This window comes from Saccopteryx bilineata, chromosome 4 (genome assembly GCF_036850765.1).
Source record: "Saccopteryx bilineata isolate mSacBil1 chromosome 4, mSacBil1_pri_phased_curated, whole genome shotgun sequence".
In the NCBI taxonomy this organism is placed as follows: Eukaryota; Metazoa; Chordata; class Mammalia; order Chiroptera; family Emballonuridae; genus Saccopteryx; species Saccopteryx bilineata.
Genome location: NC_089493.1, coordinates 136748689 through 136766562, shown reverse-complemented (window position 1 = coordinate 136766562; position 17874 = coordinate 136748689). Strand labels below are relative to the sequence as shown.

The following is a 17874-nucleotide window of genomic DNA, read 5'->3' as shown; positions in this document are numbered from 1 at the left end:
TTATTGACAAGTATCTTGCAGAGAGTTACTTGACGACCACGGAGATATTCTGTTGCTTTTCAAACTTCTAACCACTAGTTTTAGCATTCATTAATGGTTCTTGCCTGAATCAATTATTTTGGAGATTGCCAAATAGTGATTTTTTCTATCCCAATAATTTTAATAAAAGGCAGAGGTTAATTTTCAATTTCTAGATGTTTGCCCTTTTTTAGGGGGAGGGTTACAAAATGAACAATGTGTGGCTCTGGCAAGGGTTGGTGTCTTAATTTTTTTCCAGCAAGTCACAACTGAAATGATTCTTTTGACTTTATATCCAACATGAAAGTCCTGTGTCATGAAGTATTTCCAGGGGACAGCATGTCCCCTTTCATACCCTTTTCAGTGCACACTGTCGGTCTGGAGTTGTGGTGGCTTTGGGAGCTTCCATGGGTCAGAGGGGAGCCCATAGCTCTGGACAGGTTTGTACAAGAAGAAAGGAAACAACATTATCGAATGCATATTTCTTGATACCCTGGGGCTACAGCAGCCTTCCATTTCATCTCTTGGGTCTATTCTTGCCCCATTACAGATTGTGGGGCAGCTGTGTTAGGCGTGCTTGCTGGTGTACCAGCTGTAAGCACTTTGCTTGATTAGTATGTAAGCACCTTGCAGAGGCATGTGTGCATAGCCTATATAAGGCTATGGGTGCTTGCACTCAAGGGAGTTTGGGGATTGCGGATGGCGAATTGCCTGCCCACCACTGTGAGGGGCTGCTTTTGCTGTTTGTTTGCTTGAGAGGTGGTTTCCCCTGCCTGTGTGTTTGTTCACCCCTGTGAGACTTTATTAGATGGTAATGGCTCAACGCTTTCTGGCTCCACAGTTTCTTTACCATCTTCCCAAATGCAATGTGGACCTGCCTGGCCTCGGCCACTGGATTACATAGATGGTAAGAAATTTTTGGGGAAAAAAGCTGATTATGTTAATTAACCCTTTTGTGTAAGCCCTCTAAAGAGGAAAAAAATTGCTGGAAAAAAATTAAGACACCAACCCTTGCCAGAGCCACACATTGTTCTTTTTGTAACCCTCCCCCTAAAAAAGGGCAAACATCTAGAAATTGAAAATTAACCTCTGCCTTTTATTAAAATTATTGGGATAGAAAAATCACTATTTGGCAATGCCTACCTGTTGCTTTTAGGATAAAGGGTGGCAGGAATCCTTAACATGGTATGTTTGAGTTTCTGCCTCTTCTAGTCCCGTCCATGAGTTCAGCTTCCTCTAGCTACAGTGATTCAGTTGCCAGAACACCTGTTTGTCCTCCTGTGGACCTTTGCACATACTACTGTTCCTTCTACCTGGAATAGTTCTCTGATGCTTCACTTGGCTAGTTACCCATCATTTTAGTTCAAAATCACTTCTTTGGAGAAAATCTTCCCCCATCTGATTGTTTAATTAATGGCCTTCCTCCCCCACTAGACTGTAAGTCTACGAGGAAATGAATTGTGTCATTTTGCTTACTGTAAATTCCCATTACTTATTGCATGTTGATTCTTTCATTCAACAAATATTTACTAAGCAACAGAAGTGTCAGGTACTGGGTATAAAATAGTGAACAAGATGGACAAGATTTCTGCCTTCACAGAGAGGAGAGAAATACACACATACTAAACAAATACAAATTTCAGGTAGAGATACAGGTGTGATGTAAATAACAGGGAAGGGAACAAAGAGATTAGGGGAGGGGCAGTTACAAAGTGTGGTCCGGGTAGGCTCACTGGAGCAGAGAGGTAGAGTCAGGCTTGTAGATACAGGCAGGGGGAACCCCTATGGCAAAGGCTAGAGGCAGGAATAGGTTTAGCGCCCTACAGGAACAGCTGGCCAAGTTCCTGGCAACTAAAAATGCATGTGTTGGGCATAGAGCTGTGCTCTATTTCTCCTGCAACTCACCAAAGCTGACAGGCAAGTATTGTTACACCCATCATGCAGGAGGGGCCAATGCTGAGAGTCAAGTCAGTAGATCAAGATCACACAGGAAGTGAGGGGTGGGGGACCCAGATTTTCACTCCATTCTGCTTCCCTAAAGGTGCATTGCCTCCCTTCATTAAAGTGGGTTGACCATTGTCATGTGAATGACATTTGCTAGACATTCAGACACATACTGAGTTTGAGTCTGCCAGTTGAAAATTGGGTGTGTCCACCTGCCAGGTACCTAAGATGTCTAGAGACTAGTTTGCACATTCTCCTAACAGTCATTTCTCCAACTTGGACCACAGGCTGCCTGGAGGGGCCGGGGCCAGGAGCACATTGAGCGCAAGGACATATGTACACGCGGCTGTTCCTAGGGCCCAGGCGTTGAGCTAAGGGCACACGCGGAATGCCCTTTAGGGTGGGGCAGGGGGCTCTAGGACCAGACTCGTTAGCTTGGCTAGGAGAACATTTAAGGGAGTATCAAAAACTCAAGTAACCAAGATAAATAATATTTTAATGCAATATATTTTAAAAATGAAAATGAATGCCCCGAGGCTACAAGGAACAATAAAGCAAAATGTTAAACATGGAATCTCTCTCTGGTTAGGGCATTTGAGGCACCACCAAGCTCTGAGACCTGGCGCTCAGGCGGGCAGGGATCTGGTGCGCCCCCTGGGCGAGGGTGCACCCTGGGCTTCCAGTGAGAGACCCAGGAGAGCGAGGCGGGCGGAAGGGGGAGGGCGGCACCTCTCTTTGCCCAGCCTCTCTCCACCCTTCATAGGCCTCTCCTCTGGCGCCAAGTCCCTTCCGAGTTTGGATCCGCGCCGCTTTTTCTCGCCGCCTGCACTGGGCCCAGCTGACGCTGCGTTGTTTACCGGCCCAGCAGCTCTTTGCTCCCACTGTCTGACTGCCACTCGCCCGCCTAGGTGCCCGCTCGTCCATCAGTCCTTCTGCCTGCGTGTCCGTTTGTCCGGGCGTCCGCAGACCGTGGCTCCAAGCTCTCGGGGCCGGCCGAGAGGTCCAGGGCACAGCGCGGGGATCAGGCCCTGAGATCACGAGACGGGCCCGGGCCGCGCCACTGGATTTGTAGTGGCTGAGGCCTCGAGCCCCTTCGGGGGCTAAATCAAGGCTCCTGCCCAGTGGGGTCTGTGACCTGTGGGCTGCCGGTGGGGAAGAGGAGAACACAGGGCGCCTCCCAGGCGGTCACCCCGGAGCATGACCCCGGCGGTCTGGCGCCGTGCGCTCTGATCTGCTGGGATCCCGTACTCCCGCAGCCATGGGCACCAGGGGCAGGCAGGGGGCTGCGGCCACGCTGCTGCTGGTAACGGTGGCCGCGCTGCTGGTGGGCGCCGCGGGCTACCTCTACCCCGGAGAGGGTGAGTCTGGGGGTTCGGGAGTAGGAAGGGAGCAGCGTGGTGGGGAGGCGACCCTTGCCAAAATGGAGCCCCGGTATGGGGACTCAGAGTCCTCCTTGGTGGGGGAGGGTGGATGGGATCTTAGCTTTGGCCCCGTGGGGGGCGGGAAGACGCTGACCTTGGCCTTTGCCCACGTGGGCTCGCGGCTTCGCGCCCCTTGTGCCGGCTCCAGACTGGAGGAACCTTTCCCCAGTGCCAGCCCGGCCGCGGGGGCCTCTCTCGAGCACGCTTCCGACCCGTACCTGGACCTTCAAAGCCCAACTCGGTCCTCTTTGGGTCACCTTTGAGAAGTGGGATTCCTGGATCTGGCCAGCCTCTGTTAACCCAGTGCCCGTGGCACACACACTTTGCAACCAGAGTCGAGGGTGACGGACTGGGGGGTCCTTTGGGGCGCAGCCTGGGGTGGGAAATTGTAACCTTTCTCTTCTTGAAATCTAGGCCTTTGGCCACCTGGGATTCAGGTCCATGTTTACACTTTTGGCCTGTTTCCAGATGTCCAGAGGCAAATTTAGTGCTGTGGCAACAGCACAGTTGTAGAAGCAGAAGCAGTGGCGGTTGTTGTCTTGCTGATTATAATTAGTGTTCTCTCTGAATGCCACTGCGCTGGTTCATCTTATCTCTGGATTCTCATTATGGCCCCTGGAGGCAGATACCATTGTTTACCCATTTCATAGAAGGGTAGACAGGCTCAGGGAGCAGACATAACTCACTTGCCCCAAAGTCAGTACCAGAGGGAGGACTTGAACCTCTGTGTGTGCTGCTTAGTGTCTAATGTCTCTGATAACCTGCTTCCTACAACTCTGCTCTTCATGAAGAGGGCATTACCTGTCAGCCCCAGGAGGTCTCCAACCTTGGGTGGACCTCTCATACCGCCTCCATAGTGGGCATTCCTGTGCTGGCAGCAGACTGAGGCAAAAACCACAACCCTAGCATATCCTTGGTGCTTGATAGCAGGACTCTCTGGTTGTGGAACAATGACAGAAGAATCGTTTAAGAGGATATAGCTGGGGTGTTTCACCAGGGTGTCTGAGGCCCATTGCTTTAAAAACATCTGTTAGATTCCTTCAGGTTTGTCCATGAAAGAAATCAGTCATGATGAGGAAGGAGTTGGGGAGGGAAGGGATGGAAGTCCTCGAGTTACCCGATGGTGAATGAGGAATGTAAGAGTGCATACACAGGCTCTGGAATCAACAGACTGGACTTGCTGTGAGCACCTCTGCCAATTAAACAATGCCTGGAAACCCCTGTCTGCTGTATAATAAGCACTTAGTGAAGGGTGGCAGTTAGTTCGGGTTCTTGTTAAGAAAATCCAAGACGCATTATTGGACATACCCCAGGCTTTGTGTATGTCTGTGCGCGCGTGCATGTGTACATATGTGTGGTTCCCTGCTCCTCTGTTCCTTGCAGCTCTGGTAATTGTGGATTTGTGGTGGGCTTCCAGGGGTCCATAGATGGCATTATCACTTCTTTATGTGTTTATAATTTTCACAAGGGCAGAGGTTTATGTTTCTTTTTTTCGCTGCTGCATTTCCAGAGCCTATAAGAGTGCTTGGCACCTGGTAGGTGTTTGGTAAATATACTGCTCACAAAAATTAAGGGATATTTCAAAATGAATATGAAATGATAAAATATCCCCTAGTTTTTGTGAGCAGTGTAGTTTTTCTTTTCTTTTCTTTTTCTTTCTTTCTTTCTTTCTTTCTTTCTTTTTTTTTTTTTTTTTTTTTTTTTTTTTTTTTTTGGTATTTTTCTGAAGTGAGAAGCAGGGAGGCAGAGAGACAGATTCTTGCATGAGCCGGCCTGGGGTCCACCTGGCATGCCCACTAAGGTGCATTGCTCCTTTGCAACCAGAGCCATTCTAGTGCCTGAGGCAGAGGCCATGGAGCCATCCTCAGCACCCAGGCCAGCTTTGCTCTAGTGGAGCCTTGGCTGTGGGAGGGGAAGAGAGAGACAGAGAGACAGGAGAGGGGGAAGGGTGGAGAAGCAGATGGGCATTTCTCCTGTGTGCCCTGACTGGGAATTGAACCGGAGACTTCCACACGCCGGGCGGACACTACCACTGAGCCAACTGGCCTGGGCCCAGTGTAGTTTTTCTTGATTCAGCGCCTATTCTTATACTCTCATTAGTATTCCATTTATTTTCCAGACAATACTGAACTAACAATAGTAGCAAATACGAAGTGGGTGCTGTTCTATGTGCTTTGCATATATAACCTCAGCTAATCCTCACCACTACCCTATGAGGTACGGTTAATTATCCATTTTCTGAAAGGTGAGGAAATTGACTAGTTTACAGAGTCAGCAGGCAGCAGAGCTGGGATTAGAACCGCAGCTTGTGTGGCGTCAGAGCACTGGTCTTACCAAGCAGTTCTTTTGGGTCTGGGCCTCTGTACTCCAGCCCTGTGGTAATGGTTAACAAAATCATACCAAATGAAGAAGATAGGGTGCCCCTCGAATGTTTGGGGAGGGGGAGAAACTTTACAGATCATTAATCTCTAATGTCAGCCAATAAGGTATTCTGACCAGGGTGAGGGTGGAGGAAAATCGTTGTGATCTTTTAAGAAATGAGGGACTCTTTCTCAGAGTTGTTACCCTTCATCTTCCATGGCGTCCCTGTTGCTTCGCTGAACTGGTCAATGGCTTCTCCCTCCATTTCTCTCTGGGTTGGCTGGCTCTGGCCTTAGACTACCTGTGGGCATTGCAAAGTCAGAGGATGAGGTAATGTGGGATGAATTAAAATAAAAACTTATAGAGCTTTAGGGGGTCCAATGAGTCAGCTGTTGAGGTAGAAAACACCTGCTTCCAGATCCCACTAATTTTTCAAGGCAGAATGAGATGTTTTTGTTGTGTCTTCTCTTGAGCACTCCAGGACCCTAGGAGCAGAAAGTCTACTTGTTCGGTTACCTCCCTGGAGTTATTTCTAACCTTTACTTCTCTTATGGGGACCTGCCCCTTGTCCTTGCCCAACTCATTCACAGAGGTCACTGGAGTCCCCTGGAGTCCCTGCCTTACCCACTCGATCACTGACTTCCATTCTTATTTGATTAAAGCACATACTCTCAATCTCAGTGATTTTGACACTTGGCTATGGGAGCTGTCTTGTGTGTTGTAAGATGTTGAACAGCATCCTTTGTCGCTACCCACTAGATGCTAGTAGCACCTCCCCTCTCTAAGTCATGACAACCAAAAGTGTCTCCAGACATTGTCTCCAATTGAGAGCCACTGCATTTGGGGAGATAATTTTTTTTTCTCACTTAGTGCACTCACCCATCAGGGTCCCTGTTCTCTCTCCTGTTTGTTCAGGGATCTCCATCTGCCCAGGAGCCCTACTCTTTCCCCAGAACCCCATTACCCACCACCCACCTCTAGCCTTGCTCCCCACCGCACCCCACCTCACCTCATGCCACCCCACCCCCATTCTTTACCACAATCACCGTATAACCTTTCACCCACTGTTTTGCCTGTGGCATCTGGCTTGTGTCTTCATTGCTTTGCTGATGGCTCTAGAGATGATAATTCCCCACCTCCCAATTTTGTTTCCTGCAGCCTCACCCCAGTTGACCTCTCTGTGTTTGCCACTGCCCACTCCCTCCTGGAAGGCACAGACTCCTGGCAAGTTTTCACCTGTGATTGGCTTTTCCTGGTCCTGTCTCTTCCCCTCTTCTGTTCCCTTCTTGGGCTGAGATGTTAGCACTCTCTTTGTTGTGGGCCACTCCCTACCCTGACCCTCTCTGAGTGCACTTTTTTTTATGTGTATATAGTCAAACTCTTTCATCTAGAATAGGAGCCAGCAAACTGAAACCATAGGGCCAAATCCTGCCACCCATGCCTGTTTTTTAAATATTGGAAGCAGCCACACTCATTCATTTATGCCTCACCTTTGGCTGCTTTTGTTCTCCAACACAGAAGATATTGTGATTGCCTGGCCTGCAAAAATGCTTACTCTTTGGCCCTTTGCAGAGAAAGTTTGCTCACCCTAGAGGATCATGACGACTGTAGTCCCTGGTACAACTTGAATGAATCAAGGTAAATGACATGCCCAGGGATGCTGTGTTTCTTTCTTTACAGAGCAAGCCCTATTAAAGAAATTTATGAATATATTGTGCTGAATATATGGATTCTGATGGTGAGAAAATAACAGGGATGTTCCCTTATTAGTTGTGTGGGTGTGATCTTAAGATGTATTTATTTCAAGTCAGCTTGGCATTGAAGGAGATTCTGTGTCATTGGCTCTGTCTGTAGGGCCCAACAGAAAGTGTTATCTGCTATGAGATTTTCTCTCAAGACCCTTGTGTTCATTTCTATGAAGAGTAAGTCAGGGGCCCTGTCCAGTAGTTCAGCTGGTTGGAGCATTGTCCAGATACTCTAAGGTTGCAGTTTCCATCCCCTGGTCAGGGCATGCATAAGAGTCAACCAATGAATGCATAAATGGATGGAGTGGCAGGTGGATGTTTCCTGCCCCTTCTAAAAATAAAAAATAAAAAACGTAAGTCAGGGGTGGTTTGCTTTATATTTTGCAGCTGGATTGTATTTTGTTTTCTAAAATTAGAATGATAATAAGTAAAACATTTTCAGTGTAAAAAAATTAAAAAGTATAGAGAGGAAAAAATAAGTTATTAATTTTACATGTATCTTTTAAATTTTTTTAAACCACACAGTAAAATTGACTTTCTCTCTCTCTCTCTCTGACTCTTTCTTTTTTTGGTGCAGTTTTAAATTTTAACCGATGCATACAGTTGTGTGGCTATCCTCACAATCGGGATACACAACAATCTCTCCATCACTGCCCACTCTCCCTTGGGCCACCGTTTTCTTATTACACAGCCCCCATACCTTGCCCTTCACCCCTGGCAACACTGATCTGTGCATACCTTGTTCTTTCCAGACTTTAAAACTATCTTATAATTGGATTAATATTCTTAAAGTTGATTAATTTATTTAAGTACTCAGAAGATCCTCATTATGCCTAGATTCCGTATTTGTGAGTTCACCTATTTGTTAGAATTTATTTGTAACTCTGTGATCAGTATTCAGAGCACCACTGTGGTCTACTCCCAGACACAGGTGGAGCAGTGACAAATTTGACTTGATAGTTCCAGCTGAGATCAACCGTGGCAGTGCTGGCCTTCTTATTTCAGCCCTCCTCGTGTGGTGTATACAATCCTTAAGAATTAAAACAAGTGCCCTGTTAGTGATATATTGACTGCTATGTTTTCCGCATATTTGTGCTTTCTTTTTTTTTTTTTTTTTGGTGACTTTGTTGTATAAATTGGCCTCCATGCACAGGATTGAAGTGCTTGCTCTCTAGTGTTGTAGTCCTGAAAACTGTGCCGCATGAAGAAATGCATGTGTTGGTTAAGCCTTGCTCAGATGAGGTACATACAGTGCTTAGTGCTGAGCCAATAATGTGTATGAAACAGGTGTTTCAAGGAGGGCCTTCCTGTGTTCCCTAGACCTGGTCTTTGTTATTGGGGGTGGTGCCTCAGTGGCTTTCAGAGTATTGGAAACGTATTTTATTTCCAACAGAGCAAGTTTTCCTGTTCTGTGTTGCCAAATGCTTACAGGGTATGAGTTCCAGTTGGAGCTAAAGGCAAGCTTGTGAGGATTAAAATTAAATGTCAAATCTGGGTTTTTCTTCCATTTTCCTAAGGGTGTGGTATTACCTCATGCTCTAAAGTCATCTGTGTTTTGTGTTCCCAGGATATGCTCGCTACTCTTCAATGCCTTTGCGGGAATGTGGTAAGCATCGGTACTTTCCAAAAGATGGCATTCTTGCCTGACCTGTGGCGCAGTGGATAAAGCGTCAACCTGGAAATGCTGAGGTCGCCGGTTCGAAACCCTGGGCTTGCCTGGTCAAGGCACATATGGGAGTTGATGCTTCCAGCTCCTCTCCCCCTTCTCTCTCTCTGTCTCTCCTCTCTCTGTCTCTCCCTCTCCTCTCTAAAATGAATAAATAAATAAATAATACATTAAAAAAAAGATGGCATTCTTTAACAGTGTGGGAGAAGGTAGTGGTTGGACACAAAGGGATAAAGAGTAGGGCCACACTGTTTTCTGAGGACCTTTCCAGGATTCCTTATTGCTGATCTCTTTTCAAAGACATGTCCTCCTGAGGATGTGTTCTGAGATTCCGAGATGTTCCTTTCTTGTTACACCCAGGTGCTTTGTCTTGAAGTCACCTGCTGCTCACTTCTCCTGGCTTTCTCTCCTGTCTCCTCTGGCACACTGCATCCTCATGGGCAAAGGAGGAGGTGGATCCCGAGACAGCTCGGGCACCCCTATGACCCTGTAACATGGTGTGTATGGGTCAGGGTTATAAAACTATGGTACTGAGTGGAGGGATAGCTTAGGTGCCCCTAGGTTTTCCAGAGTTTTCAGATATAGGAGGTGTTGGTGTCAGGGTGATGGCAGGTCTTGAATTCCTTCTTTATTTCCCTATCCCTAAATATTGTGCTCCCAACGCCCCACTCATCGTTTTCTCCTCTCTGTTGCTCTGTCTCTTCCTGGTTATGTCATATGTTGTCACTGCTTCCACCAGCACTCACTCACCCCTTTCTCCATGCTCCAGACCCATACCTTCCCAACATCCCACATCCCCTAGCACCCCAAAGCCCTCACACACTCAGCATGCCCCCAAACTGAGCCTGTTGTCCTCGCCACCCCAAGGTTCCTCAGCCTCTCTTCTCCAGGTTCATTAATGACCTCACTTATTTCTCCTTCCTCTCCTCCACCTGCTGGGATCAAGTCCTGTTGAGTCTAGTGCCTCAGCCTCTCCATGGTCTTGCTCCTCTTCTTGTACCCACCCCGAGGTAGAGCACCTAGGCCACGCTGTAGGTAGTGGTGGTTCCAGCATGCCCATTCTATTCCTTCTCCACTCTACTGCCAGCACGATTTTCCTATCTCCTGGGGTCCTTCCCTAGCTTCCAGCAAGGTCCCTTCCCCTGGCTTCTGAATCTGGCCGCAGCTGGATGGAGTCTCACTTCCCGAAGCACGTGGCTGTAGTTCCTGGTGTTTCCTGTTCTGTATGTCTCTGCATTTTTGCTTGAGTCTTCTGTCCCCCAACAATCCTCCTTCCCCCTTTTTGTCCACAGCCTCCTGCTGCTTTCTCACAGAAGCTGGTGAGAAGTCTTCTTCCATTCCTCCCTGGCTGCATCATCCACCCCTTCTTATTCCCTTCCAGCACAGACTGGGCATACCTCTCTGGGTCCCCATAAACACTGGGCTGCCCATTGGAGGTGTGTTCCAGGACCCTACTGGTCCCCTGACAATTCATTTCCTCTCCCCAGAGGCAGCCAGTTGCAGTTATCTTTTCTGGTACATGTTAGCCTTCTGGAGACTAGTGTTTGCATACATAAGCTGGCATGTATCTGTATTTCCACATATGTAATAGCATATCACACAGACTGATGATCTTGTTCTTTATTATTAAGATGAGATTTTCTTGCATTACCCATAAGGAGCTTCCTTGGTCTTTCTTTACAGCTGTGTCGTGTTCCATTCCCTCACAGGGTGGCAAGTACAGCCTGTGGGCTGGAGGTGGCACACCACCTGCTCTTGTACAGCCCCTGAGCTGAGAATGGTGTTTTCATTTTTAAGTGGTTGAACAAAAACTTTGATTATGATTTTATGACACATGTACATTACGTGAAATAGGAATCTCATGTCTCTAAATAAAGTTTAATTGGAGCACAACCATGCCACATATTGTCATGGTTTTAGCCCTACAAAGACAGAGTTCAGTAGTGACTGAGACTGTATTGTTTACAAAACCAAAAAATTTTGCTATTTGGCCCTTTATAGGAAAAGTTTGCTGACCCCTGCATTCTGTCATTGGTTCTCAGACTGGAGCATGCTTTAGGATCACCTGGAGCACCGATGTGGTGAAATGCAGATCCCTGGGCCCCACACCCCCATAGTTTCTGATCTAGGAAGTCTGGAGTGAGGCCAGAGAATTTGCACGTCTAACAGGTTGTCAGATGATGCTAATGCTGCTGGTCCAGGGACCCCACTGTGAGAACCTCGCTGTATCATGTAGATGGATCAAAATCGATTTAACCAGTCCCTTTTTGATGGACAGCTTTGTTGTTTCAGTCTTAGGCCATATGGACCATGCTGGGTGAATGACCCAGCACAAGGCTCATGTTGCATGTCCGCCTGCAGTAGATTTACAGAACAGGCATCTTTAGTGGCTGCAAGGCTTCTACCTTCTCTATCTTGACAGTCCTCGTGCCTAGCATGGTGCCCAGCAAACATTTGTTGAATGAATAAAGGAGAGATTTTCACGTGGCTGACTAGCTCCCTGAACTGTTTGTAGAAGTCAATTCTAAGAGCCAGTCTTATGGGCAGGCAGAGAATCTTAAGGGTATCTGACAATGCAATGTATTTAATTTCTAAAGGTAATAAATCTGGGAGTTGGTTCCATGTAGCTCGGAGGGGAGAACAAACTCATGTATGTGGCCAGACCTCACTTCTCTTTTACCCCTCATAGCCATTGTCATTGTTTACAGGTGAGGAAACTGAGGCATACAGCAATTGAGGATGTGACCCAGATCACACATCTGGCAGGTGCCAATGCGTGGATGGGAAGCCAGGTTCTCTCTTGGGGTATCTATTATGCCCCCAAATTGGTATGGGTGGTGGGCCAACCCCTGAACCCCTGAACTTTGGAGGGAGCAGTGTTAAGAGAGGAGCATGTGACTCCAGAGTAGGTCACTGGGGAGCATTTTAAGGATGCTGATTCTAAGAAATGAGTACATTCACAATTGAAAGAAAGTGTAAAATTCTTAGCATCATGGCCCTCGCTGCTTGGCTCAGTGGATAGTGCCAGTGGGGCAGTCGAACATCCTGGGTTCGATTCTCAGGGCACATAGGAGAAGCGACCACCTGTTTCTCTGCCTCTTCCTTTGCCTCTTCTCTCCCTCCTCCCCTCCCACAGCCAGTGGCTTGATTGGTTTGAGCCGTGCCCTGGGCACTGAGGATGGCTCAGTTGGTCACATGTCAGCCTCAGGCACTAAAAATAGCTTGGTTGATTCGAGCACTGGTCCCAGATGGGGTTGCCAGATGGATCTTGGTTGAGGGTGCATGCGGGAGTTTGTCTTATCTCCCCGCCTCTCACTTAAAAAAAAAAGAATTCTTGGCATCATATTGGATTTCAAAACCTTCTACCTACTCTGCCTGCTTTCATGGTGGAGAGAAAAATGGGAAAGGGGACAGTTTCCAAGACAGCTGTTATGTCAGTCTTCTTTTCTGGAAAGTTCTCAGATTTCTTTGGCCAGGGTGGAAATATAGACCAGCACAGTCCAGCAGAGCAGACTCTGTTGATGAGATACTGTTCTGGCTCTGTACTGTCCAGTATGGTACCGCTGTCCACACTAGGGCTCTTGAAATTATGGCCAGTGTGGCTGAATTTTTATTTTATTTAACTTTAGTTTATTTAAATTTTAAAAAATCAATACTTGATTCTCTTATTGGAAAACTCTTGTATGTTTGAAACAACTTGGGGACATGAACCTACATTTTCAATGATTCACTTTATGAAATTTACCTATACAGATCAAGTATTTATGATAAAAATTTAGCATCTGAATTGAAACATGATGCATTTGTAAAATACAATGGCATTTCAGAGGCACAGTGTGAAAAAAATTCTGTAGAGTATCTCATTAAAATTTTTTAGTATTGCTTACATGTTGAAGTGAAGTTTTTGGATAGGCTGGAGTAAATAAAATATATTGAATTTCATGTTTGTTTGTTTTTTTACCTTTTTGAGAAATTTAAAAATGCCATTTGCAGCAGTAGAGCATCAGCCCGGTGTGTAGAAGTCCTGGGTTTGGTTCCCGGCCAGGGCACACAAGAGAAGTGCCCATCTGTTTCTCCACCCTTCCTCCTCTCTTTTCTATCTCTCTCTCTTCCCCTCCCGCAGCCTGGGCTCCATTGTAGCAAAGTTGGCCCAGGCGCTGAGGATGGCTCCATGGCCTCCGCCTCAGGTGCTAGAATGGCTCCTGTTACACAGAGCAGTGGCCCCAGATGGGCAGAGCATTGCCCTCTAGTGGGCTTGCAGGGTGGATCCTGTTCAGGTGCATGTGGGAGTCTGTCTCTCTGCCTTCCGGCTTCTCACTTCAGAAAAATACAAAAATAAGTAAGTAAATAAATAAATAAAATGCCATTTGAAGCTCACGTTACATTTCTACATTTGATAGTGCTGCTCTAGATCCTACACAACCTGGTCATCCAGAGCGATGACCTATGATCTGCCATTGCCCTTCACCTTCCAATAAAGTGGGCAGAACTGAATAATTCTTTCTTTTTTTTAATATTTTTTTTAATTTTTTTTTATTTATTGATTTTTTAGAGAGAGAGGAGTGAGAGAGAGAGACAGAGAGAGAGAGAAGGGGGAGGAGCAGGAAGCATCAACTCCCATATGTGCCTTGACCAGGCAAGCCCAAGGTTTCGAACCGGCGACCTCAGTGTTCCAGGTCGACGCTTTATCCCACTGCGCCACCACAGGTCAGGCCTGAATAATTCTTAATGTACTGTTTGTTTAGGTTTCAGTCCTGTGTCACCTCCTCTGGGAAGCCCTCCTTGATTTTCCCAGACTGAGATGAATAGCTCATTTTTATGATCTCTTCTAGCACATGGAGCTTTCCTCGATGGTATCACTCTCAGTTTTATTTTGAGTTGATTTGGATAGTTAATAGCGACTCCTAGCCTGTGAGATTCAGGGCAGCATCTTCTAGTACCTGGAATAGTGATTGGCACAGAACGGGTCATCAGCAGATATTTGCTGAAGGAGTGAACGAAGAAAATGTTTTTTTTGAGCTTTCTCCAGTTATGCACTGCATGACAACTGTTCCATTGTTTCCTTAAGTCCAAGTTACTTACTTCTTCATTAGGCATATTTTTGAAAAAAATAAACAAACATGGTAAGCCTGTAAGAGCAGTTACAGCACAGACTTCGCATTTAATTGCAGGATTGCGATCCTAAAGGTGCCACTTCAGAACAGCTTGTGTGAGTCTGTGTGAAAAAGGAACTTCCTTTGGAGATGATTTATAGAATTCAATGAGAGATCATGTGCTTCATAGCATGATTAAAGTACTTTACATAGAAGGTGCTCAGAAAATATTAGCCATCACCAGGGTCCCTTCCCCCTCCTGCTTCTCATTGTCCTTTCCTACCTGTGTGTAGAGTGGGGATTAGACAGGTGCCATTTATTAAGAACTTGAAACATTCTTGGTTTCTGACCAGAGGCATTAAAAGCCAGCAAAGGCCCTACATCTATTTCTGGGATATTTCTGACATCTTCTGGATAATTTCTGTCCCAACAATAAATTTGTCTATTGTCTTAAACTAATAGGGACACATATAAGCTTTAATGAGTTGATTTAGAATCATTGGAAATATTAAAAAGCAATTTTTTATTGTCCCTTATATTATAGTCATTTAATCATTTTTATTTATTTCTTTTTAAATTAAATTTAATGCAGTGACATTGATAAATCAGAGTACATATGTTGAGAGAAAACATCTCCAGATTATTTTGACATTTGATTGTGCTGTATACCCCTCCCCCAAAGTCAAATTGTCTTCTGTCACCTTCTATCTGGTTTTCTTTGTGCCCCTCTCCTCTCCCACCCCCTCTCTCCTTTCTCCCCCCACCCCCCCTCCCCCCACTCTCCCACCCCTGTCGCCATCACATTCTTGTTCATGTCTCTGAGTCTCATTTTTATGTCCCTTCTATGTATGGATTCATATAGTTCTTAGTTTTCTCTGATTTATTTATTTCACTCCGTATAATGTTATCAAGGTCCATCCATGTTATTGTAAATGATCTGATGTCATCATTTCTTATGGCTGAGTAGTATTCCATAGTATATATGTACCAAAGCTTTTTAATCCACTCGTCCTCTGACGGACACTTGGGCTGTTTCCAGATCTTCGCTATTGTGAACAATGCTGCCACAAACATGGGGGTGCATTTCTCCTTTTGGAGCCGTTCTATGGTGTTCTTGGGGTATATTCCTAAGAGTGGGATAGCTGGGTCAAAAGGCAGTTCGATTTTCAGTTTTTTGAGGAATCTCCATACTGTTTTCCACAGTGGCTGCACAAGTCTGCATTCCCACCAGCAGTGCAGGAGGGTTCCCTTTTCTCCATATCCTAACCAGCACTTATTCTGTGTTGTTTTGTTGATGAGCGGCATTCTGTCTGGTGTGAGGTGATATCTCATTGTGGTTTTAATTTGCATTTCTCTAATGATTAGTGATGTTGAGCATTTTTTCATCTGCCTATTGGCCATCTGTATGTCCTCGTTGGAGAAGTGTCTATTCATTTCTTTATCCCATTTTTGATTGGATTGTTTGTCTTCCTGGTGTTGAGATTTACAAGTTCTTTATAAATTTTGGTTATTAACCCCTTATCAGATGTATTGTCAAATATATTCTCCCATTGTGTAGTTTGACTTTTTATTCTGTTCTTATTGTCTTTAACTGTGCAAAAGCTTTTTAGTTTGATATAGTCCCATTTGTTTATTCTTTTATTTCACTTGCCCATGGAGATAAATCAGCAAATATATTGCTGCGAGAGATGTCAGAGAGCTTACTGCCTATGTTTTCTTCTAAAATGCTAATGGTTTCACGGCCTACATTTAAGTCTTTTATCCATTTTGAGTTTAATTTTGTGAGTGGTGTAAGCTGGTGATCTAGTTTCATTTTTTTGCAGGTAGCTGTCCAGTTTTCCCAACACCATTTGTTAAAGAGGCTGTCTTTAGTCCATTGTATTTCCTTACCTCCTTTGTCAAATATCAGTTGTCCATAGAGCTGTGGGTTTATTTCTGGGTTCTCTGTTCTGTTCCATTGATCTATATGCCTGTTCTTATGCCAGTACCAGGCTGTTTTGAGTACAATGGCCTTGTAGTATAACTTGATATCAGGAAGTGTGATACCTCCCACTTTATTCTTCTTTTTCAAGATTGCTGAGGCTATTTGTGTTCTTTTTTGGTTCCATATAAATTTTTGGAATATGTGATCTATATCTTTGAAGTATGTCATTGGTATTTTAATTGGTATTGCATTGAATTTATAGATTGCTTTGGGTAATATAGACATTTTAATGTTTATTCTTCCTAACCATTAGCATGGTATATGCTTCCACTTATTTGTATCTTCCTTGATTTCTTTTATCAATGCATTGTAATTTTCCGAGTACAAGTCTTTAGTCTCCTTGGTTAAGTTTACTCCTAGGTACCTTATTTTTTTGGTTGTAATAGTGAAGGGGATTGTTTCCTTAATTTCTCTTTCTGACTGTTCATTGTTAGTGTATAAAAATGCCTCTGATTTCTGAATATTGATTTTATATCCTGCCACTTTGCTGAATTCATGTATCAGGTCCAGTAGTTTTTTGACTGAGACTTTAGGGTTTTCTATATACAATATCATATCATCTGCGAACAATGATAGTTTTACTTCTTCTTTTCCAACTTGAATGCCTTTTATTTCTTCTTCTTGTCTGATTGCTGTGGCTAGGACTTCCAGGACTATGTTAAATAAGAGTGGTGAAAGGGGGCACCCCTGCCTTGTTCCTGGTCTTAAGGGTATTGCTTTTAATTTTTGCCCATTGAGTATGATGTTGGCTGTGGGTTTCTCATAAATGGCTTTTCTCATGTTGAGGTATGTTCCCTGTATTCCCACTTTGCTGAGAGTTTTGATCATGAATGGGTGCTGGATTTTATCAAATGCTTTTTCTGCATCTATTGAAATTATCATATGGTTTTTCTCCTTCTTTTTGTTTATGTGATGAATCACATTGATTGATTTACGAATATTGTACCAGCCTTGCCTCCCCAGAATAAATCCCACTTGATCATGGTGTATGATTTTTTCCCATATATTGTTGGATTCGGTTTCCTAATATTTTCTTGAGGATTTTAGCATCTATATTCATCAGAGATATTGGCCTATAATTTTCTTTCTTTGTGTTGTTTTTGCATGGTTTTGAAATCAGAAATATGTTCGCCTCATAAAAGGAGTTTGGAAGTCTCTTTCCTCTTGAATTTTTTGAAATAGTTTGAGAAGGATAGGAGTTAGTTCTTCTTTGAATAGTTGGTAGAATTCAGTTGTGAAGCCATCAGGCCCCGGACTTTTCTTTTTTGGGAGTTTTTTGATAACTGTTTCGATCTCATTTGTTGTAATTGGTCTGTTTAGGTTTTCTGATTCTTCCAGATTGATTTTTGGAAGATTGTATGTTTCAAGGAATTTGTCCATTTCATATAGGTTATCTAGTTTTTTGGCATACAGTTCTTCATAGTATTTTCTTACAATATTTTGTATTTCTGTTGTGTCAGTTGTTATTTCTCCACTCTCGTTTCTAATTTTATTTATTTGAGTCCTCTCTCTTTTTTCTTGGTGAGTTTAGTTAAAGGTTCATCAATCTTGTTTACCTTTTCAAAGAACCAGCTCCTAGTTTCATTGATCCTCTGTATTGTTTCTTTAGCCTCCATGTCATTTATTTCTGCTCTGATCTTTA

At 44.6% G+C, this 17874-nt stretch overlaps 1 protein-coding gene across 4 annotated transcripts in view; it reads left to right on the top strand.

The window, feature by feature from the left end:
- The first annotated feature begins 2751 nt into the window (after positions 1–2751).
- INSR (insulin receptor) overlaps positions 2752–17874 on the top strand; it is a 205119-nt gene continuing 189996 nt past the window's right edge. For 3 of the 4 annotated variants that reach the window (XM_066278459.1, XM_066278458.1, XM_066278457.1), the window contains exon 1: positions 2752–3320. In XM_066278459.1, coding sequence (XP_066134556.1) covers positions 3221–3320 — 100 coding nt within the window. In that variant the 5' untranslated portion in view covers positions 2752–3220. The remainder of the gene's footprint in view (positions 3321–17874) is intronic. The other variant, XM_066278460.1, reaches the window with a different exon arrangement.